Here is a 25304-nt window from a genome sequence, read left to right as displayed (position 1 = left end):
ATTCCCGGTGAGAACACAAAAATTAAAATTTGATTTTTCTCAAGCCTGGTTGTTCTGTAATGTAATTCACCACTGTAATTGGGCCTCTTGGCCTGTTGTGGTGCAAACAATGAAATTAAATTAAATGAATTGTAATTTACCTGACTTTCTCGGCGAGGGATCTCTGATTGTCGTACATAATAACCCTGTTGTCGCGCACGATGTACGGAGTCTTGGAAGGCTTGTCCCAATGGTTGCTCCAACCCGAAGTTGTGTTTGACAACTCCAAGCATATCTACAAAAGAAATTACACAATACTTATAAAATTAATATAAGCACTAACTTTGTGATTTTCCATGTTAAATAATATAATAAAACAACGGGGATCGAATTGCCAGTAGGGTCGCAGTGAGTCACATCTCGCTGAAGGGTGTGAGTCTATTAAATGCTGCAACGCTCGGTTGCATTCCACCGGTAGTCCAACTTGTTAGCGTCCACGTCGCGAATCCCGGGCAATGGGATCACACTCATAACGATATGATCACCGCAGATAATGAGATGATGAAAGGCGAGTTTCTGGCGCCTCAAAATCAATACATCCAGCTAAGGGAAGGCAACTCCGACAGAAAAATCTACCAGAGAAGGCAACGGGAAACCAATCTGGTTATCTTTTCCCAGGAATCACTATGGCGAGTACATCTAACAAGCAGTTGTCCTTGCCTCGGAGTAGCGGAGAACCGAGATGCTTTCGCTGTAGTGATCGCCAACATCGGGGGGACCTGACAAGGCACATATTTACTTACAAAATCACTGAAATATGCCAACCGGTTTTCAGAACATGACTGTATTTTGTCAAGGCTTAAAAATAAACTAACAATGAATCTCAGAAAATAACAAGCAGATATCGAAACTACATCATCTGCTAGCATGTGTTCATTGGTTTAGGCCCAGGGGTGATATTCTAAATGTTTCGCGAGTGTAGAGAATGCATTTTAATCATTTTATCAGTTTCTTCACATGGTGATGACCAGGTATTTTTTGCTAGAGCATTATGCTCTGCTTCAACGACCCAAGTTGATAATGAGGAGCACTCGATATGTCCATATAAATAAATAAACATTCCCTTCAAAAGGAAATAAGCAATAAAAAAAGAAGAGAAAAGAAATGTTTCTTCAGACGAGATTTAAATAAAGTTGGTGTAGAAACATCTTTGATAGTGGATGGGAGATGATTCCACAGAGGAGCCGTATGGACACTATGCGAGTTTGTGAAGAAGGAGCAATGATGGATGGGAGCATGCTTGTGAACGAAGAGGGAAGCCATCATCTGATAAGCATTGACATTTTTCACAAAGGTAAAGTAAAGTGTTAGGACTATGGAGTGCAGTGAACAGAAGTGAGAGGGTGAGCCATTATGGACGCTGTTAACGAAAAGGCGGACTGAAAATGAAAAACGAATTTTAAAACGAAAAAAAAAATTTTTAAAAAATTTGGAAATATTTGAGAAAGGATAGGAACATGGAATGGACACCTACCTTTAATATGATCTGAATGTTCTTCAATTTCTGGCACTGGATGACAAAATGAACTATAAAATGTAACAATGTTTTTAACGACGCGCGTCAATTCCAACCACTTTTAAACCGATTTTATGTGTTTTGTTTGAAATGTTTGTCAAAAATGTTGTTTTGTTTTTGTTCTAAATCCGAATCTTCTAATTTTAAATATCTTCTATCTTGATGTTAGGTAGGTATCATAAGGATGGGTCAAAGGAAGGATGGGAACGAAAGGTAATCGGCCAGGAATAGTATCGATAAATGCTGTTATTTACTTAACAGACGCCAACCATATTTTAGAGCCATTTTATTTTCGCATAATAATTTTTTGTCGCATAATATCGACGAGTACGACGGTAAAGGTGGTAGAACAGGATATACAAATTGAATTTTAAAATGCATGGTTTAGATTGAAGAGTTTGGAAAGGAGTATTTTCTTACCTCATTGTACCCCATAAAGCCAGCCTCTCTGGTGAAGGGGCCCGGGAAGCCCTGGGCTTGGGTCGACGCCCCAACGTGCACGTTGGGAGAAGCGGGAGCCTCCTTGATGAAGGTTCTGCCATAGAATGGCACCCCCATTACAAGCTTATTAGCCGGAGCACCCAACCTCAGCATATACTCCGTGGTAAACGCCTGGAATGGTCATAAAATATTTTTTAACATAACATATTTGTCAACCCCCATATTTGTAATATTCGATAACCGTCGCATTTTGATGACAATCCATATATTATTACTCTAGAAATGATTGATTGCGTCTGTCCTGTACGGGCTGGTGAAAAAATTTTCATGAGCGAGTTGATTTGAAATCGTAATGGTTCGAATATTAGATAAAATTTGGTTTAACGTTTCACAGGTCGGCCGCTAGATGGAAATAGGGTTTAATAAATAAAAAAAAATACTAACTGACAGGCAAAAAAAATAGCTTTCCGAGAAAACAAAAAAAGGTGAGTATTTGGTTTGTGGTGTAATTTAAAAAAAAATGATGGCAGAAAAAGTAGCTTTAATCACATTAAATTTTTGTGTTCTCACCAGGAATCGAACCTGGAACCTTCCATGCGTGAGTCAAGCGTCTGAACCACTACACCGTGGAGACCGCTGGGATATTTAATATATTATAACTCAAAAGGGTCAAATTTCACAGTGTGACACGGTACACATTACTAGTACTCAAACACATACTTTTTTTCTACAAAATACTCAGTTTACCCTGAAAGTGGCTCCTGCAATGGTAGCCGGAACGTCGGAACAAATTTAACACACACGGTATCACCCAAAAAAGAAACTTATCGATAACAGTGACCGTGAGAACCTTCGCACCTATTTACATTCATTGAACTTCAGTCATTTCTTGTGAGAAAAATAGTTTCTACGTTCGTGAATGAATCATATTTATTTAATAATGTGATTCAATATTGACAATATTTTACAATAGCTGGTTGGTTCTGGTTTGGAGGCGCCAGAAACTCGCCTTTCACCCTCTCATTATCTGCTGCTAATTTCACCTACATACTAGGCAATTGTTGATAAATCCACCTGGTTCATGAAGAAGTATAGAAATTGAAAAAATAAGATTTTCAGGCGTTGCCTAGTATGTAGGTGAAATAATTCAATCAGATGAATCTCACTCGCACAAATAAAAGTTTCAGCTCTTTAACTTCACAGAAATCAACAGATTAAAGAATCGAAAGAATGTAGATGTTTGAATATGGGCAGAATGGTGAATGTTACACATTGTGTAAAGTGGCCACTTAAACCAGCTAATGACAGGTATAAGTCCTGTAGATGCCTAGACTTCTATATTACCTTCTCTTAAATGTTCTTCATCTCTGTTGTAATATGTTGATTCAATATTGGTTTGGGCGAATAAGACGATCCATTTTACTTCTACCTAGCTCCACTATCCATTTTTTATAGCCTTTTTGAACATTTTTATTGTTATTAATTTTTTTAATACGGAGTGGAAGTAGTTAAAAGATTTTAATTGAATAATACTCAAAATCCCTTTGTCCGAAAGTGGTATTAGTTTGTATTTGTTTAAGTTGTCTTTGTGTTGAGGATCTAGTGATTATATTATTTTTATGTGATGTATTGTAGGGGTTATGTCTTTCATTTGAGTAAGAGTAGTTTATAAATCTGTAAGTGAGTATTGTTTTAGCATATAATTGTTTTGGTGTCATAAGTTGCGATTTGTGGAATATATCTTTAGGGGTTCAAACTGTCAGTAGGGTCGCAGTGAGTCACATCTTGCTGGAGGATGCAATTCTATAAAATGCTGCGAACGCCCAGTTGCATTCTACCGGCAACACTACTGACTAGTCAAACTCGTTAGCGTCCACGTCGCGAACTCTGGGCAATGGGATTACACTCATAGCGGTGTGATCACAGCAGATAACGAGAGGATGAAAGGCGAGTTTTTGGCGCCCCAAAACCAAAACCAACCAGTTAAGGGAAGGGAATCCCGACAGAAAAATCCACCAGAAAAGGCAACGGGAAACCACTCAGGTCATCTTTTCCCAGGAATCACTACGGCGAGTACATCAATAAGCAGTCGTCCTGGCTGCGAAGAATAAAAGTAGCGTAGGACAGATACATATGCTTTCGCTGTAGTGATCGCCAACGTCGGGGAGACCCGGCAAGGCACTAGAAAAAGAAGATGTCTGTATCGGGACTCTGAGTATTATTTTAATTATGGATTTATGTGCAACAAATACACTATTTAAAACTGAGTGACTCGCACCACCCCATCCGATTATACCATACTCCATATTATATGACGTAAAGGTTCTATTGTATGCCAAAAGTAAATACTTACTACTGTCAGTTCATCTCTGTCGTTCTCTCCGTACAGGGGAGCATTCGCACCAGCCTTCTTGTCCCACACTCCGTGGTAGTCATAGCACATCATGTGTACCAGATCTAGGTATTCGGATAGCTTGACGACGTCATAAGCCACGTCGATGGTTTCCTTGCTCGCCCCCAGGGCGGCCGTAAGTATAAAGTTGTGTTTCTTAAACTCGCTCTTCAGCTCCTGGAATGAAATATTTACTTTGTAAAAAACAAACAGTTTATTTATTTATTTAACACTTTATATACATAATAGGGCGGGCATATTGCCTTAAGGCAATTCCTTCCTATCTACCCAAACCGTACTAAGGCCACTCAAAGGCTACAATCTATGGAGAAAATATGTGAATTGAAGAAAAGTCAGACCGCGTTTTACCCTGAGCCTTCTAAAATTATGACACTCAACTCATGCCCAACGCGAATTTAGCCATTCCTTAACCGCCAGCAGTGTTTTGATGTGAGCTTGACATTTAATTCGATACCAAAGTAAATATGAAGAAAAATGCCCGATTGTGTCGTGAAAGCATGCAAAAACTGTCCGTATAAAAGGAAAAAGACTTTTCATTGATAAGTAGGTACCTAGATACTTGTTTATGATTGAATTCAAAAACTAAAAATTATTAATATTCCCGAACATTGGCTTGCCTGCTATAAGCTGGATGAGCAATCGTTTTTTTCGTTTATTTGATTGGAAGAGGCCTCGTCGTGCTCAAATTAAGATCGTGCAAAAATCACTACTCTAGTGCCATAATCCACGGAGAAAATACGAGAATGCGTGTTAATGAATAAAAGTCAGACCACTTTTTACCCTGAGCCGTCTAAAATTATGACACTCAACTAATGACCAATGCGAATTTAGTCATTCTTTAACCGCCAGCCAGGTTTTGACGTGACCTTGACATTTAATTCTAAACAAAAAAAGAACGACCAGAAAAATTACCGATTGTGGCGCAAAAGTGTGCAAAAACTGTACGTATAAAAGGAAAAAGACGTTAGGTACTTGCTTATAGATTGTTGTTTAAAACAAAAAAAAAAAATTCCTGAAAGTTGGCTTGCCTGATACAAGCTTCAGCAAACGTTTTTTCATAAATAAGGACACAAGTTATTTATTTTTGCCTTTTTTGAGTTATTTATTTATTCGGAATAAGGGTAAGTTTTTTGTTGTATCTCTTCATATGATTGGCTAAGAGGCCTCGTCGTGCTCAAATCAAAATCGTGAAAAAATCACTACTGAAAAGAAAAATGCCTGATTGTGTATAGTCCTTAAAATTTAGCTTGATTAAAATGACAGCTGTCAAACTAATGTCAATAGTTATGCGAAATTACTGATCACTGATCATGTACCGATCAAATCGATTTTATCAGTTTTTTCATGCAAACATGAAACACTGTTTCCGAAAATTTATATAAAAACGCAAAAACAAGCCTATTATAGTGTGTTGAATACAATGAGGAATTACATTGTTCCAATTTTTTTTCTATTGGCGTACTATTTGACTAAGCAAAAAAAAATATTTTTTTTGGTGCGTTATTTAAAGTTACATTTATCAAATACCGCGCCAAATGACTGTAATCAGTGTGTCACTTTTCAGTAGTGACGTCATGAAACGGTTGGCGTTCTTACTTTTACTGACCGCGGTAAGTTGTATTTCTCCAGCCAATAACAAAACTGACAAGAATCTATGGAATATTGCTTTGATTACTTCATTTAGTTGATCGTAATTTGCTCATTTCTATGTTATGGTTGTTTTTACGAACATTTCGATTTAGAAAAACCTAGAAAGTTGACATAATCTCTGGTTGAAATGTCAAATTATACAAATTATACTCTTTTATTTCTATGGTCAAAACGTTCCTTACAAGGTGCGGGGGCTTTAAAGCGGAAACCGGAAATACTACACGTAGATATAAGGAGAGTCATTATTTACGATTTTAAAATGAATATTATTTTTAACATTTTTTATTTATTTTTGCGTGCGTTTTTGAGATATTTCATCGTACTCCAAAATGTTTAAATATTCACGTGTACACGAAAACATTTTTAAAATTTAATTCCGGGTTGGGCTGGAATTCCTCATTATTAACCAAAAAATAAGACATTTATACTTTTTTCACGAACAACATGATGTAACAAATGAATTATTTTTTAATTCAATAGATTTACATTGATCAATTTGTCATCTCTAACGTTTTTGCAAAATGATGTAACCTTGTAAGAACATCGTTAATAATTAGGTTTTTTTTTTTTAGTTTTATAGCTGATTTCATATATTTATGTTGATTTATATGTCAAGCATTGTATAAAAAAATAAATTAACATACCAAATACGAATTATTTTTTGTGTGTCAATATAAATCACTCCTTAGAAGTTACTACAAAGTTATGTCGTCAGTTTTTCTGACAACTGTCATTCTAATCATGCTATATTTTAAGGGCTATAGTAAAAGCGTGCAAAAACTGTCCGGATAAAAGGAAAAATACTTTTCATTAATACCTAAATACTTGTGTATGAATCGCCGAGACACAACACGGCAATTCATTTATATATATATATAGATTAGTTTGGCGCAATCTAGATTTTGTAAAATTGAAAATAAAAATATAATTTGAAGTTTATGGGTATTTTTTAGATATGTGATTGAGACATCCATTACGCATTCCACCAATCACAGAGGAACGCGTTATTTTATTAAGTAAACATTTTCAGATCTTCGCTTGGCCAGCAGATCCGAAGATTGGATTATTACAGGCTTAAGTTTGACAAACCTTGACTAAGGAGACAAAGTTGTTTTTGTCTTCCGGAGCGCCCCCTCTTTTTCCAGGATATTCCCAGTCCAAATCCAGGCCATCAAAGTTGTATTTTCTGGAACAAAAATATATATATATACACACAAATTCTTCAACTTGTTCAAGACCCGGATACCGTTTGCTTTTTTGTCGTTTAAAAGGATAGTTACTTGAGGAAATCGACGGCTGACAAAACGAACGCCTGGCGATTGCTGGGGCTGGCGGCCATCTTGGAGTAGTTTGTGGAACCCTCGTTCCACCCTCCGATAGCCAGGGTGACCTTGAGATGGGGGTATCTCTGCTTCATGCCCGTGGCTCTCTCGAAGTTACCTTTGCCATAGTTGTCTTTCAAGTCCTGCCAGGGATCTGAAAATTACAGCTCAAAATTAAGGTTTAGTGGTACCTACTGATTAAGGGGGAGTGGCCTGAAAAATGCTAAAATGTTATATTTTTATGGGAGATTTAAAGTACTTGTAGTAATCCTAGCCAAATTTTAAAAATACCTTGTCAAAATTTGAACTTTTTTCTAGGGCTCAATATCTTTTGTTATTTTATTTTTATCTTGTAAGTTAGTGAAAAAAATTCTTAAAGATTATGAAATCACTGAAAACAGTAATTTTTCGAATAGGCATTTAACGTATTTGTAAATATGGTACGACCTTTTTTTTTAGTTTATCGTAATGCTTAAATCTTCTTCTAAGTCTCAATATCTCGTTTTTATTAAAAATAAGTTTTGTTGCGTCATTATATCGTATAAACTGTCGCCATTTTGAGGGTGTAAAAATCCTATACAAATCTTTATACAAAAAGCCAGATTACAAATGTCGATTTATTCACGTTCCACTCGCCGAGGACGGTGGACGTCTCTGATGCTGAGTCCACGGAACTTTTTGTCAAACAAAAAAAGGATATGTGGCGGAGAGCAATTTAATAAATGGGTATTTGAATATAGTTTTACTAACAATCTATCGCAAACACCTCCCCAAATACAGTAATTACGATTATGTCTATTCTCATATAAGAAATGGGGGTCAGTGCTATGCAAGCAGAATGGTCAATGTCAATGGTCTGCCTTATGTACAAGGGAATACAATTATTTGAGGAAATGCCAGAAAGCATAAAAAATTAAATAGATTACGCTGATGTTTCCATGACTGATTTAAGCTGTGAGCAACTCGATAAACTTGAACGACTTCAGAATACATGCATAAGGTACATTTTTGGTCTTAGGAAATATAACCACATTTCTGATTATCGCAGGCAACTGAAATGGCTAAAAATTAGACAGCGGAGAGACTATCACTCCCTCTCACTTCTGTTCAATGTACTTCATAGTCCTAACGCTCCTATATACCTGAGTGAAACCTTTCAACGTTTATCAGTTCATGGTTTACCTCTTCGTTCTAATTCTCAAGGCACTCTCTTAATACCCATCCACAATTCCTCTTTCTTCTCTAACTCATATAGTGTCCATGCGGCTCCACTGTGGAATCATCTCCCATCCACCATCAAATATGTTACTACATTATCTCTGTTTAAATCACGTCTGAAGAAACATCTCCTTTCTCTTCCTTAATCTCTCCTCCTTTCCTTTTTCCTCTTTATTCTTTTTTCCTTTTTCCCATTGAGTAATAGTTTTGATTTAAGGTAATTTACAAACAAATACATACGTTTATTTCTATTTTTATATATTTTTAACTTTTTAATATTTTTTTTCTATTGAATATGTTCTGTAACTTGAATCATAAAGATAAAACTTTTATTTTATTTGTTGGTTGGAAGAAATTGCCATTTGTACAAATAATTTACAAAAAGTTAAATAAATAAAAATAAATCTAAATATATTTAAAATGAAATGTAAAAAGTATATATGTGAAAAATATTAGGTAATATATAGTGTAAATAGTGAATATAATTAATGAAAATGTACATATGAAACAGTGAATATTATAAATTAGGATATTAAGTGTATAATAGTGATAAATAATGTTAGAATAAGTATAGATGTAAATATTGTGTTGTAAATATATATTAGACTATGTTAATCATAGAACTAAATAAAATAAATAATAATTAAAATGTTACACAGTGTGTAAAGTGGCCACTTAATCCAGTTAATGACAGGTCATAAGTCCTGTAATTGCCAATACTTCCATATTCCCTTCTTAAAATTGTTTTCCCTCTCTGTTGCTCTGTTAATTTGTTTGTTTGTTGGCTTACCCAAGGATCTGATGGTGGAAGAGGTGGCGTTGAGCCCAGCGAAGGCGTACACCAGGTGAGTGCAGAGGTTGGGGTCCACAGAGTCCAGGGAGAAGGACCCTCTGTCGGGTCGGTAGACTGACCAGGATCCGACGTAGCACACCACCACCTTGTCGTGGGCAGGTCCTGGAAAGTAAATATCCACGTCAGTCAAATTCCTAAAGATAAGGTGTAATATCATCTTCCATCGTGTCTGAGGCTTGTTCAAATCACGCATGAAGAAAATTTTTCTAATATAAATCAATTGAAAGATATTTATTTATTTGAAACTTGAAACATGGAACTGGTAGAGAGGAAGGATTAAAGCCGGGTGAATGCGGTTGAAATGCGATCTCTTCGATGAATGTGTGGAAAAATCAATGTATGACATGGTTACAAATGATGAAATCAGGCGAGAGTGTAAATCTGAGTCAAGTATAATTGATAAGTGGTGTTTTTTTTTTAGTGTATTAGTGTTTTTTTTTTTTCTTTTTTCGTTTCTTTTCTTAATTAATTTATAAGTAAAAAATATTTCTCTTTATCATTTTTTTTACATCATTATATACTTTTATACATAAACATATACTATTTACCTAAATATTAGTTTTCAATAATAATACATATATATATATATATATATATTTATTTAATGTTATTCAAAATTTACTTCTTAGTTATTTTTTTAACTGGTTCAAAGTATCTCTAATACCAAATTATCTTTTTTTATCGATAATTCTATAACTGGTAATATTTTATTCTTTTATATAGTTTATATTTCTTAGACTTTCTAAATTAATAATATTGTTTTAAATGCTCTGTATTACTTATAACTATGTTTACATGTATGTATATTTAATTGTATTTGTAACTAATATGTAAAAGGCACTAAGTGCCGTTTATTTCAATAAAATAAAAAAATAAAAATAAGAAAACTTACTCTTTCATACCGATAACGCGGCGGTATGAAAGAACTTTGGCGGCCTCCGTGGTGGAGTGGTCAAGACGCTTGACTCACACACGGAAGGTTCCGGGTTCGATTCCCGGTGAGAACACAAAAATTTAAAATGTGATTTTTCTCAAGCCTGGGTGTTTTTTGATGCAATTCACCACTGTAATTAGGCCTCCTGGCCTGTTTGGTGCAAACATAAATGAAATGAAAAAACCATAGAACTAACTATGGTTTTAATTCCCCTATGCCCAGAATTCTCAGGTCTGCCAACAAACATACCAGTCTTGATTTCTTTGATAACAAGTTGTCTTCTTTCAAACGATCACTGAATCAAATTCAATTATAAACACCTCTCTCCCGCTTCCACTCCCACAAAGTCTACTATAAACCATTGAGTCTTTCCAATTTTGTTATAATAATTTTCTATGCATAAATGTGTCCATAAAAATGCCCATTGGGCGTATATATAAATAAATAAATAAGATTAAGTTTTGTTATTTAGAACGAATGGACGATGAAAGAAAGGTAAAACAAGTATATATGGCGAAAATGAACGGTAACGTGATACGAGGACGACCAAGGAAGACGTGGCATGATCAGATAAACCAAAATCATCTGGTTATGTCAAAAGCAGACAGAACCGAAGGGCATGTATGATGACAAGGTGTATAAATGTGGTAGAAGATAATGTAGAATGCATGCCAGGATAGACGTGGGTGGCAGTCCATTCCCTCTGCCTACCCCTACGGGGAATTGACGTGATGGTAATAGTAGTAATGACACTTTAAGTACAAAGAAAAAGTACTTTGGCGGAATTATTGCTTAAAGCAATATCTTCCAGCCAACCAAAAAATAGACTGGTCAAAAATTTGTACTAAAATACGGAAATCGAAATCAAAAGATACATTTATGAAAAAAAACCTAATTAATTAAAAATAACAGCTGTTTTTTTAAGAGGAGATAAGACTCGGACATATTAGCTTTAAAAATTTCTGAGTTAGGATTCTGACGATGTAAAGTAATGTTTCAGTAGCTCAATCACAAATATATACAAGCGACGTGATAATAATTTCTCCCCATGGTTGCTTATCGTATTCACGATCACAATGCAACATCCGTGATCACCTAATATTAAATGTCAAAATATTTACGTTTCGCGACGTATAATCCTGCTGCGCAATCACATATTACAATTTCTCCGACGTAAATATGGAAAATATTCCAAAACTGCTATTATTATTTATTTATTTATTTATTTATTATCACGCTATTCATTGCATTTAGCCGGCTGTTGGCAAGCCAAATGTCAAGAAAAGCAGTCGCCATAGTAATTGAATTTAATTTTCACTTTTTTGTATTAGATACTCCTTACCATTTTGCAAATGCAATGTATTGTATTATTTTTTATAGTAAACGCCGATTTTTCGCCAATGAACTGTATTTATTTACGAGGGAAACAAAAAACAAACCGATATTTTAAGCCTGTTCATTATTGTTTATTGTGATCGCTCAAATGCTTAGCATGTTTTTAAGCACGTCGATAGTTATTTGTGATTGAGGTACAGGCGTATCTTGAAGGTGGCTAGAGAAGGCTTTTTTATATGAAGAGATGGCTCATTCCGAAGTCTGGCGGCTTGGATGGAAAAGGATTAGCTGAAAATCGATGTGCTATGTTGAGGAATGGAAAGTGTTCTCTAAGTTATGTGAATGCAGAGGAATCGAGGTCTGTTGGCAAAGACGTAGTAAAATAGCGTTTTATCCTCTCTGCCTACCCCTTCGGAAAAACGGCACAATTTTTTTATTTTTTGATATAAAAATCATACAGGTATAATACATTGCATTACATTCCCAGGAGTTATAACAACTCAATTCGGGACATAAATAATATTAACATTTAGAAAATAACACATATTGAGAACAACAAAGAAACAGAGCAAGTTTAGCACCTTTATAACTAAATATAGCACAACAATATATACTCCTAAAACCTTTTTTTACACAAGCAGAATAAATATATAAAAAAACGCTTTTAAGAATTAAAAGAGTAGTGAATCTACTAAGGGAGATAAGGTCATTAACATAACATGCCACGCAGATGATGAGGACATATTCATCTCAGTTAGTAAACATCTGAATGCCTAAAAAATATCGTAAAGTACAATGAACACATGATTATTGGAAACACAATTCGGGTTTCACTTCGCTCATTAGCACGCCGATAGTTATTTGTGATTGAGTTACTGGGGAGAAAATCCAGCCTGTCTACAAACATTTGGACATGCTTAGAACATTGTTTATTTCATATTAGTTTGACGGAAAGTTCCTATGTATCATAAAAACACAAGGAAGCTCGCCTCTCGTGAGGAAAATCCATTCATAAATTATTAATCGGATTCGTTACACGTCTCTAGGAACGAATTTTCGGCGGGTTTTGTTACCAACAGGTGTAAAACAAAGCCCATTCACACTAATGGTGCCCCGCTATATAAATAAATCATATAACACAAAGTATTTTACAAGTAGAATACGTTGAATTACATTCCCGGGCGTTATAACAACTCAATTCGGGGCATAAATAATATTAACATTAAAAAAAACACATATTGAGAACAACAAAGAAACAAAGCAAGTTTAGCACCTTTATAACTAAATATAGCACAGCAATATATACGCCAAAAACCCTTTCTTACACAAGCAGAATTAATATATTTAAAAAACGCTTTTAAAAGTGAAGAAAGTGGTGAAACTACTAAGGGAAATAAGGTCGTAAGATGCAGCCATAGTGATGATGAGAGCATATCCAGCTCAGTGAGTAATCTGGATGCCTCAGAATGTCGTATGGTACGAAAAACACATGATTATTGGAAACATGATTCCGATTTACAAAACGTGTGTCACAACAATCATGGTGTATACAAAATAGATTAATTAACATTTTACAACAGAGATGAAGAACATTCAAGAGAAGGTAATATAGAAGTCTAGGCATCTACAAAGCTTATGACCTGTCAATGGCTGGTTTAAGTGGCCACTTTACACACTGTGTAACATTCACCATTCTGCCTATATATATAAAGTGGCCACTTAAACCAGCCATTGACAGGTCATAAGCCCTGCAGATGCCTAGACTTCTATATTACCTTTTCTTGAATGTTCTTCATCTCTGTTGTAAAATGTTAATATAAACAGCTCCCCGGGGAGTTGAATCCAGTCCTTGTCTACAAAAATTTGGACAAACTCAAAATATTGTTGATATAGATTAATGGTTTGTTTATTTTTGTTTTTTTAACACGGCTATTAGTTGGGACTTTTTTGCAGACCTATAAGAAACTTTATGGCAATAATTAAAAAAATCGTTGCATCATCAACTTGATCCACTGAATTTTATTACTTTGAGGTTGTGGGCTTTTGGCAATATATTACATACTTCCGCCTACATTTCGACCCCTCCTACGTATAGTAACGTAACCCACAAATTGTCGATTTTGAGTATTAAATGTATTTAATATATACACTGTGTTTCAGGGGAACATTCCTGATGGTAAACTTCAAAAAAAAATATTAATATTTTTTTTTTGCATAATTCCAAATGTTGGAAATCTTTCTATTTATCTAGCATCCTTCTATCTACAAATCCCTACCCCTCCCCTACGAAAAAATGAGGTTAAAAACGCATTTGACCAACAAAGCGATACGCACCAGACGCGGACAAGGGAAGCGGCTGGGTAGGAGAGTGGTAGTGGTTTGTAGAAGGGATGCTGGTCCAAGAAATTAAGGACAAAAAATGTTTTTTGGATAAAAATTAGTGTGATTTTTTAAAAAGTTTACCACGTGGAATGTTCCTCTGAAGTTTCGCGGTCTGGCCCTAAAACACGTGTTTGTTATATTTTTAGTTCCAACGAAGAAAAAACATAATTTTGTAATTAGTTACGTTCTTCTTGGGACGCATACTGTCGTATCTTTTTTTAAAGTATACTATTGTACAGTGGCGTGCGTTCCATAAAGACATATAAGCAGTGCCTACCCTACTAGAATTTCATGAAAATAATAGCAAAAAATAATATCAAAAATATTAGTAACTATTTTTAAAATTTAATTTAATTTAACTCAGAGATAATTCGGTTAAGTAATATATTGTACCGATCAGCGCGCCGCTCAGTCAGTTATACAAGTGTTATTCCAATGTCCATTTAAAGATTGAAAAAATACAATTTCATCATTTAAAAGAATAAGAGATAGTATTGTAAAAAATAAACTAACTAGAGCACAAAAAATGTGATTCAGCCTTAGAAACTAAACCATAACTGAACTGCGTACAACAGAAACTTCAACAAACTCATCAACATTCCATGTCCGCTCCCGTCGGTCCACGAAGATCCTCCAAACATCTCTGTCCCGTAGTTTTGACTATGGATGTAAAATTACGTAATTTTACCAAAAGTCGCGGTAAAATCAAGGGTCTATACTCGGTCCGTTGCTATTTCTTATATACATCAACGATGTGACAAAATGGGGCATCAAAGGAGGAATACAGCTTTATGCAGATGATACGACTATTTTATATCACACTAAAAACAAACAAGATTTACAGAAGATGGTTGAAAGTGACGTTTTACATCTGGCGGAATGGCTGCGTTTAAATAAATTGAGCTTGAATGCAAAAAAGACTCACTACCTTCTATTTGGAAACAAGAGTAATGAATCTATTGATGTCTTTATTGGTGTTGATCGTCTGGAGAAATAAAATAGCACTAAGTACTTGGGACTGTTAGTGGACTCGCAGCTTACTTGGAATGAACATGTTGAGCACGTGAAGGGAAAGATTGTCCCCGTAGCTGGAATACTGTACAGATTTCAGAGAATGCTTCCAGTTTCGCTGCTTCGAGCAATCTATTTTTCTATGGTCCATTCGCATTTATCATACCTATGCTGTGTTTGGGGTTTTGCAACTAAGAGCAAAATTTCTGAGGTGCAGATTATTCAGAATAGAGCGATCAGAAATGTGTTTCACCTACCGTATGATACTCATGTAAGGGACATTTATTTTGAAACAAAAATCATGCCTTTTAGCATACTTTCCTATTTCGAGATAACTGACACTATCATTAATACTACTCTCGACTCAATGCACAGTAACATAAAGCCAGCTTTCATTGGAGACATCCATCGGTACAGTACTCGATCAAAAAACAATATATATGTATATTGGATCTGTGAAGTCTACGAAGTTTGGTACTAGATCTTTACAATACATAGGTTTCAAGGAATTTAATAAATTGCCACAAAAATTTAAAGTACCTATTTCAAAATATAGAAACAGGACGTGCGAATTGAAGAATTATTTTTTCCAGAAGTACTTTGAATAAATAATGTTAGTTTATAGAGAATGCGCATCTTGAACATATACCTTTTAATATTTCACCGTTTTTGCTTGTATATGTAATTTTTAATACTATTTAAATGTTATTTGTGTTTTTTTCTTTTTATATACTTTTTTTGGCTTATTACATAATTTCAATTTTTTCAACGTTTTTGATAAAAAAATTAACCTGTATTGGGTGTGCGCATATTTTGTTAATTAAAAAAAATGATTTTATTTTGTACTAGTTCAGTATGTATGTATACATCCATGTAATTTTTAAACTTTTTCAATTTTCTTTCCCAGATTGCATAATGTAAACATTTATTTTGAATTTATTTCCATGCCTAGTATTCTGTTTATTCTGTTATTTTCAAGTATTTTTCATACCCTTTTTAATTTGTAGTATATCATAATTTTAATTTTTCTGCTTTTGTTAAATAATATTATAGTTTAAAATTTAAAAACGTCTCTAAAAAAATTATTATCTGTATGTCCCTAAATGAGTTTTTTTTTAAAAAACTCCTTGGGAATATTGTATATAATTATGTATAATATGTTTTCAATATAATAAAAAAAAAAAAAAAAAAAAAAAAAAACCGTAATTTACGGTATTTTACGGTAATTTTCGGTAAGAAACGAATTTCACGTACAAATTTTTATTTTTCAAAGATATTACAAATACGAGTAGCTTTGTTTTAGGACATATTATTAGCAGCAACTTTTTTATTTATTTATTTTTGCACCACAACAGGCCAGGAGGCCCAATTACAGTGATGAATTACATCACAGAACTCCCAGGCTTGAGAAAAATCACATTTTAATGTTTGTGTTCTCACCGGGAATCGAACCCGGAACCTTTCGTGTGTAAGTCAAGTGTCTTGACCACTACACCACGGAGGCTTTTACTAATTATTTGATAGTCGACCTACCAAAAGTCATCATCATCATTCCATGTCCACTACCTAGTTGGAGCATATGGTGTTCACAAAGATCCTCCAGGCATCTCGGTCGGATGCCAGCTCCTGTGCATCCTCACAAGTCAGGTTCGCACCGGTATGAAAAAATTAGTACGTCAAATTCGTTTCTTACCGAAAAATACCGTATTTTACCAAAATCTGTTAAATTCCTGTAAAATACCGCGGTAGTTTTACCGCCTTGCATCTCTAGTTTTGACACGGATTATACGAACGTCAGCAGTAGACGTTCAGGACGTCGAGAACCCGATGGCTTTAATGTAGGCAGGCGTATGTCATATTATTTATTGTTTCAGCATTTACTTAGTGGAAAAGCGTTTTGAATTTATTTAAAATAAAACACTTTGTAAATTTACCACACAAGAGTTCTAAGAGTTCACACACAGTAGTTCATGCTTCAAAAATATTGACTAATATCATCCTAAAGAGAATTGAACCAAAGGTAGAGAACATCCTTTCCAAAGACCAGTTTGGCTTCAGAAGAGGTGTAGGAACCAGAGAAGCAATATTGTCTTTACGAATACTACTAGAAAAATGAATAAAAAGAAACCAAAACAAATACATTGCATTCATAGACCTGGAGAAAGCCTTTGACAAAGTAGAATGGAAAAGACTCTTCGAGATTTTAAAGAAAATTGATATCAAATATAGAGATAGACGAATAATCCAGGCGCAATACAAGAATGAGGCCGCTATAATCAGATGTGACGATGATACAAAAGAATCCAATATAAGACAAGGGGTAAGACAGGGATGCTCACTATCACCTGTTCTTTTCAACGCTTATAAACAGGGTGCGATTGACGACTTGAGAGAGACGATGAGTCACAGAGAAAGTGTAAAGATACACGGGAAAAAGGTGGATATGATAAGGTTTGCTGACGATATTGCTATGGTTGCTGAAAGTGAAGAAGAACTGCAAGAGGCCTTAACAACTATGAAAAGCATTCTTCAAAATAACTACAGTATGAAGATAAATAAAGACAAAACAAAGCTACTGACTGTAGGCCGAATGCAACACCAGATGAGAGTAGTGATGTCGGGAATACCACTAAAGAACACCAAGGAGTTTGTCTGCCTCGGGAGCAAAATAACGTGGGTCGGTCGGTCTAAAGCTAGGGTTTCCTAGGACAGCGGTGCCCGTATTTTAACGGCCGTAGTGAACGGTGATGCGGTGGATAACCGTCGTAACGGTGATTAGAGTGTGGTTTCCTATGAAAACGGTGTTATCAACACCATTTAACACCGTTTCACTAGGAAACCACTCTCTAGTCGACGTTACGACGGCTGTCTACCGCATCGCCGTTCACTACGGCCGTTAAAATACGGGCACCGCTGTCCTAGGAAACCCTAGCTTAAGAGCGAGGTCGACAGCCGTATACATCAAGCTAGACTTGCATTTAATAAAAGGTCAAAAATAATTGAATCAAATAATATAGAGCTAAAACTAAGAATACTCCTAATCAAGACCTATGTATGGAGTATCTTGATGTATGGCTGCGAGACATGGTGCCTATCCGAAAGAGATAAACGGAGACTAGAGGCTTTTGAGATGTGGTCCTATAGAAGACTACTAGGAATTTCCTGGAGAGACCACATTACAAATGAGGAGGTTCTCCAGAGAATCGAAGGTGGAAGGCACCTGCTCAGGACCTTGTCCGAAAGGCGAGCGAGATGGATCGGCCATGTAATACGTCAAGAAGGCCTCCTGCATGTCATATTGGAGAGGATGACCGAGGGGACAAATTCCAGGGGACGCCCGCGCCGAGAGTACCTGGAGGACCCATTAGAGGACGTGCGCTGCTCATCATATGCTGACTTTAAAAGAGCCGCACAAGACAGGGAGGAATGGAGGAGAAGAATGAATGTAATTGCTGCCAGCCAATCCCAGGATTGAGACCAGAGAAGAAGTTCTAGTTCTAGTAATAGTTTTTCTGAATTCGCAAACCATATTATGGATACAAACCATTCGTTTCATTCACACAACATTAATCTTTTGCATGCGGTCAAAAGTAAAGGGAACATAATGAACAATTAAGAAAATATTGAAATACAAAAAAATTAAATTCAGAGAAAACTTTAATTAAAAATATTTTATTTTATCAACATAAACGGCAAATTTGCCTTTTACAAACATTTATAATATTAACATATTTGGCTTAACATATATATATTTATATATATGATTTTTTTTAAAAAACATGAATTTCCTTATACCCAAGATTTATATAAAATAAAATAAACCAAAAATTTTACAAGATTTATATTTAAAAAAATTACCTAAATATTATACAGCATATTCAGTAGAAAGTTTAAATAATAAAACATTCTACAGTAATACAACAAGAAAATCATAAGTACTGTTTCATACAGCTGGGCAAAGTGAACTTAAAACTGTGCATGTTATGAAATGCACGAATAAATAAATATAATTACCATTCACCATCTTTGAAAAAGTTCAAAAGCTTTGTTCTATAGGAACGATACCCAACACTAAATATATCAGATACGTGGGAATAACTATTGCCGAGTTCATGAAGTCTATTTAATACGGCATTACAAGTATACACTGTCCGAGAATTGTTGCTACAAAACGGTGGCACCTGTCTAGTCGTTCTTCCAGGCACCCTGAAGTAGAATATTATATTTCAAAATGCATCACCCCTGCTATCAATATTCCCCATAATTAGGAAAACCCCACCCCCTCCGCCACACATTGCCTTCCCCCTTCCGCCGGACCCTTTCAGTACCTAAGTTTTAATCTGTGTATGCTAAACTTGCTTTGTTTCTTTGTTGTTCTCAATATGTGTTATTTTCTAAATGCTAATATTATTTTAGCCGCGAATTGAGTTGCTGTAACTCCTGGGAATGTAATTCAACGTATTATACTTTGTAAAATACTTTGTGTTATATGATTTATAAATAAATAAAAAAATATTAAAAAATAAGGTACATTTTTGGTCTTAGGAAATATGACCACATTTCCGATTATCGTTAATATAAATGTAATGTAATTAATATAAATGTAAATGTAAGTTTACTTACATATAACTTTGAATTATCTACCCTTACCTCTGTTTTGTATAAATACATTTAACTCTTTAATAAAGATACCAGTCTCGAAGATGTCGCGAAAGCGATGAAACCGGTCACGGGATATTCCAAATTTGTGTATTAAAGTATCACTCGTGTTTTATTTATATAACAAATTACATTATCTCTGTTTAAATCACGTCTGAAGAAACATCTCCTTTCTCTTCCTCAATCTCTCCTCCTTTCCTTTTTCCTCTTTCCTCTTTTTTCCTTTTTCCCATTGAGTAATAGTTACGATTTAAGGTAATTTATAAACAAATATGTTTATTTCTATTTTTATATATCTTTAGCTTTTTAATTATTTTTTCTATTGAATATGTTCTGTGACTTGAATTATAAAAATTAAACTTTTATTCTGAATCAGGTAGAAGAATTTGTGTACCTGGGAAGTATGTTTACTAGGGACGGAAAGGCCGATAAAGATATTGAAAGGAGGGTGAGTGCCGGGAACAGGGTGAACGGTGCACTAAAATCTACTTTGGCAAACAAATGTTTATCGCAGGAGGCTAAACTAGCAGTTCACAACGGAATTCTAGTGCCAACTCTAATGTATGGGAGCAAAGTATGGAATTGGAAAAATAGTGATGAAAGTAGGTTGAATGCTGTCGAAATGCGATCCCTCAGGCGAATGTGTGGTAAAACGATGTATGATAGGTGCACAAATGTCGAGATCCGTGAAGTGTGTAAGGCTGAGACATGCATTATTGACAGAATCAAGAAAGGGGTGCTGCGTTGGTTTGGACATGTAGAGCGAATGGACAGCGAAAGAACGACTAAAAGGATCTACAATGCAAATGTTGATGGATGCAGAAATAGAGGAAGACCGAGAAAGACATGGCACGATCAAGTCCATCAAATACTTGAAGATGGACATGTCAAAAGTAGGAATAATCGGCCTGCGTGCATAAGAAGATGTATGAATGTAGAGGAAGCGAGGTCTGTATGCCAAGATAGAGTATTATGGCGTTCTATCCTCTCTGCCTACCCCTACGGGGAAACGGCGTGATGGTTTATTGTTGTTGTTGTTTTATTTTATTGGTTAGTTGGAAGAAATTCCCATTTGGCAATAAGCCCGCCAATGTACAAATAACATTATGTACAAAAAGTCAAATAAATAAATCAAATAAAATATACGTAGGAGGCGGCGGTCTGTAGCTGTGGTATTTTTACGAATTTGCTTTACTTCGTAATATAAATTCTTTAAATTCTCAAACGGTAGCTCAATATAACTCACCTATTGTTAGATTACAGAATACCGGGAATGAATATGCATCACATTTTGATATATTTAGTTTATCTCTGCCTAACTTAAAAAATAAAGTGACCAACATATTTTTATCAAAAAGAGCAAATCATCTTCAGAAGATTGGGTTGGAATAGTTATAATTTGATTGATTAATGTATTTTGTGATTGTATAATTTCTTTAAAATATGTATGTATTTCAAGTAATTAATAATGTGTATTTCTTTATTTCTAAGCACTCTTTATACCACATATATGTAAATGGCAGAAATGAGGTATATAAATAAATAAATATGCGGTGTACTATTAAGTGTTGCCATATTTATATTGACACTGGAAACTCCTTTGTTGGCTACAGAAGGTCAGTTTTGTTCCTACGTCGCGTCGAGTGAATGACCCACCAACGCGTCACTGCAGAAAAAGACAATCTCCCGGCATACTTTTATTACATTTCATTTCTCTAGAATTGTGTCTGCGCCGAAAGCAATTTGAACCCTATTGACGCGATCAAACGCCGAATACGGATCGAAATTCCTAAAAGCAAATTCAACGAGGAAACCTTAACTTAACCAATTTTGTAATAAAAACGGTGAATTTTATTAAAATTTGTTGCAAAAGAGAGACAAAACATTTTCGACAAGGGAATATGTTTTTTTTAAGTTTACGGTAGTGAAAAAAAAGGTTTTTATAATATTTTCTTCTTCTTCTTCTTTTCTGTTTTGATCGTTTGATCTGTTATCGGTTAGATGGTGATTCCTGAGACGCTGAGTACCAGCTGTACTTCTATCTCTTCGACGGTCTTCCAGGCAGACGGCTACATCAGTGATCAGTAATTTCCCAAAACTATTGACATTATGTCGTGTCATTTTTATCAAGCTAAATTTTAAGGACGCGATATTGCGGAAAACGTTCAGACGGGCACGCCGTTCTTCACTCCCCTTGCGCCCTTCCCGCTATTCCTTACAGTTTCGCTAATACGACGACTGTCACAACCGTACCCTGGCACAACCATACCCTGGCACAACCGTATTCAGTCTACCCTACGTCCGAATGTTTGAAGACTGGCTGGTTTTTCTTCCCGGGGAGTCATTCGCATCTAAATTTAATGCAACAGAGAGGGAAAACGTTTTTGATTTACGGAAGTCTTACCATTTACAGTGCTGTCATCATTAATCATTTTGCCTATGTTCAAACATCCAGATTTGCTCAACTCTTCCATCTGTTGATTTTAGTGAAGTAGAGCTGAAACCCCTTAAATGCCTAGAATTTAAAATTCCCTTCTCAAAAATGAATGTTGCAACAAATTTATTTATTTAACTTTTTGTACATAATGTTATTTGTACATTGGCGGGCTTATTGCCAAACGGCAATTTCTTCCAACGAAAATAAAGATTAAAAAGCTAAAGATATATAAAAATTGAAATATTTGTATTTGTGTATAAATTACCTTAAATCAAAACTATTGCTCAACGGGAAAAAGAAAAGAAGAGGAAAGAGGAAAGGAGGAGGGATTAAGGAAGAAAAAGGAGATGTTTATTCAGACGTGATTTAAACAGAGATAATGTAGTAACATCTTTGATGGTTGATGGGAGATGATTCCACAGTGGAGCCGCATGGACACTATATGAGTTAGAGAAGAAAGAGGAATTGTGGATGGGTATTAAGAGAGTGCTTTGAGAATTAGAACGAAGAGGTAAACCATGAACCGATAAGCGACCAATAACTATGAAGTACATTGAACAGAAGTGAGAGGGAGTGATAGTCTTTCCGCTGTCCAATTTTGAGCCATTTCAGTTGCCTACGATAATCGGAAATGTGGTCAAATTTCCAAGACCAAAAATGTACCTTATTTTTTTATATTTTTTTATTTATTTATAAATCATATAACACAAAGTATTTTACAAAGTATAATACGTTGAATTACATTCCCAGGAGTTACAGCAACTCAATTCGCGACATAAATAATATTAGCATTTAGAAAATAACACATATTGAGAACAACAAAGAAACAAAGCAAGTTTAGCACTTTATTTTATTTTATTTTATTAGGGAAATCAACAGTTCTACATACATATTTTAGTAAACAAACAGATATAGTGTATAAACTCAGAACTAATAACAGATTTCCACATAGTACACAAAGTTAGTAAAGAAAATATATTACATATCAAATAAATACATACAATTTATACGTATAAAAATGTTATTTTCATGTACTCAATAATCAAAGATTTTTTAAATATTTATTTTAATAACATTACGTTACTGTAAATTGGGCGGGATAAGGACAAAAATGCTTGAAGAGAGGATAAGGAGGGGAGGGGAGATGTACATATTTATTATTATAATGTCTACTAAGTTACATAATACATTTTAGTGTAAATATTAAATCTGACAGAGTGATGTTTGTGTTATCTATATTTTTAAATTTTGTATTGTACATTGAAAAAGTCCTGCTAAGTTTATAACTAAATATACAATAACAATATATACGCCTAAAACCTTTTCTTACACAAGCAGAATAAATATGTTAAAAAAACGCTTTAAAGAATAAAAAAAGTAGTGAATCTACTAAGGGAGATAAGGTCATTAACACTACATGCCACGCAGATGATGCTCCCATAGTGATGATGAGAACATATCCATCTCAGTAAGTAACCACCCGGATGCCTAAGAAATGTCGTATAGTACAATGAACACATGATTATTGGAAACATAATTCGGATATACAAAATGTGTATGCATGTGTATTCTGAAGTTGTTCAAGTTTATCGAGTTGCTCACGGCTTAAAAACTGTAAAATTATTCAAATAAGTTTCCGTTTCGGCCGAAACTAGAACAGACGCCGAAATTCGGTTTCGAATCAGGATTTTTATTTTTAAAAATTTTGGCAAGGTTTGCCTTCATTCATTTGCATTATTCGTTATTATAAATGATTATAAATGCACTTCATTATTTTTTGGTATGTGTATTTTTTTTGTACATACACAAATCTGGATTTCTCCCGAGGGGGAGTAGGTATATATTTTTTATTAATATCCCTACAGAGATGAGGTAGAATTTTTTCAAATTCAGGATTATGGATATTCGAGCGTTTACAGGGCTTATGACCTGTCATTGGCTGGGTTAAGTGGCCACTTTACGTTTTACAACATTCCCCATTCCGCTTATTAGCGAATATCGACACGGGTAACATTTTGATTTTTTGTATATATCTTATTAAATGAGAAACCATTCACTAGCGTGTTGGTTAATTAATTAATTAATTAATAATATTGCTAATTAAAAATACTTAACTTCAATATCAATACATAGATGGCGCTCCAACACGCTAGTGAATGGTTTCTCATTTAATAAGATATATATAAAAAATCAAAATGTTACCTGTGTCGGTATTCGCTTATAAGCGGAATGGGGAATGTTGTAAAACGTAAAGTGGCCACTTAACCCAGCCAATGACAGGTCATAAGCCCTGTAAACGCTCGAATATCCATAATCCTGAATTTGAAAAAATTCTACCTCATCTCTGTAGGGATATTAATAAAAAATATAAATGCACTTATTTACAGGGAAATTTAAATGCATTAAATGTAGATTGAAGGTCTCATAGTCACTTTTAATGTAAATTATATTTACTGGATCGCGATGTGAATATGTAATGCTAATTTCGTTCCAGGAAAGTGTGATTTATTGAGGAAATATTTTGATAACGTCCTTTGAGTCACCATGGTCACCGAAGAATGCGCGTATCATGAATCGTGAACATTATTTCGACGGTAAAAAAGCAAGGATATGCGTTGGCAGAGCGTTTTGATAAATAGGTATTTGAAGATGGTTCCTTACACGATTTTTTGTTATAAAAATAGATTATTATTATGGATAACTTATATGGCGCAATTTTCGTAATAAAATACCTCAAGGGCGCTTTACATAGTGATTCTATTGTTAAATTCATTTAATTGAAGCTTTTAAACTTGTAATTTAATTATAACAATTTATTTTGTTGTCACATGCTACGGATTTATTCAAATGATTTAGAGAACAAGTGGGTTTTAAGTTTTTTCCGAAACATCATTTTACTTTCACAGCCTCGCACCTCTGCTGGGAGAGCATTCCATGCCATAGGGCCTGCGACCGCAAATGCGCGTTCACTAAATTTAGTGCGCTGTTTGCGTAGAGGTATAATAACTTTTCCTCTCGCCGTAGACGTAGCTGATCTAAGCGTGAGACGCCTGTCAGCTAGTTCATCTGGAATGCATAGTTCCCTTAGATATTC

The 25304-nt window shown here is 34.8% G+C and overlaps 1 protein-coding gene across 1 annotated transcript in view; it reads right to left on the bottom strand.

Annotated features, from left to right (window-relative positions):
• Positions 1 to 25304, bottom strand: part of LOC148281425 (putative chitinase 2) — a 41966-nt gene that overhangs the window by 5236 nt on the left and 11426 nt on the right. Inside the window, exons 2-7 of the mRNA XM_088226713.1 lie at positions 9390 to 9554; positions 7340 to 7535; positions 7149 to 7245; positions 4350 to 4565; positions 1976 to 2167; positions 141 to 274 (exon numbers count right to left, since the gene is read on the bottom strand). Coding sequence (XP_088082839.1) covers positions 141 to 274; positions 1976 to 2167; positions 4350 to 4565; positions 7149 to 7245; positions 7340 to 7535; positions 9390 to 9554 — 1000 coding nt within the window. The remainder of the gene's footprint in view (positions 1 to 140; positions 275 to 1975; positions 2168 to 4349; positions 4566 to 7148; positions 7246 to 7339; positions 7536 to 9389; positions 9555 to 25304) is intronic.

This window comes from Micrasema longulum, unplaced genomic scaffold (genome assembly GCF_059751315.1).
Source record: "Micrasema longulum isolate JH-2025_06_02 unplaced genomic scaffold, ASM5975131v1 h1tg000462l, whole genome shotgun sequence".
Classification (NCBI taxonomy): Eukaryota; Metazoa; Arthropoda; class Insecta; order Trichoptera; family Brachycentridae; genus Micrasema; species Micrasema longulum.
The sequence above is the reverse complement of the archived record's forward strand: the minus strand, read 5'-3'. Positions and strand labels throughout refer to the sequence as shown.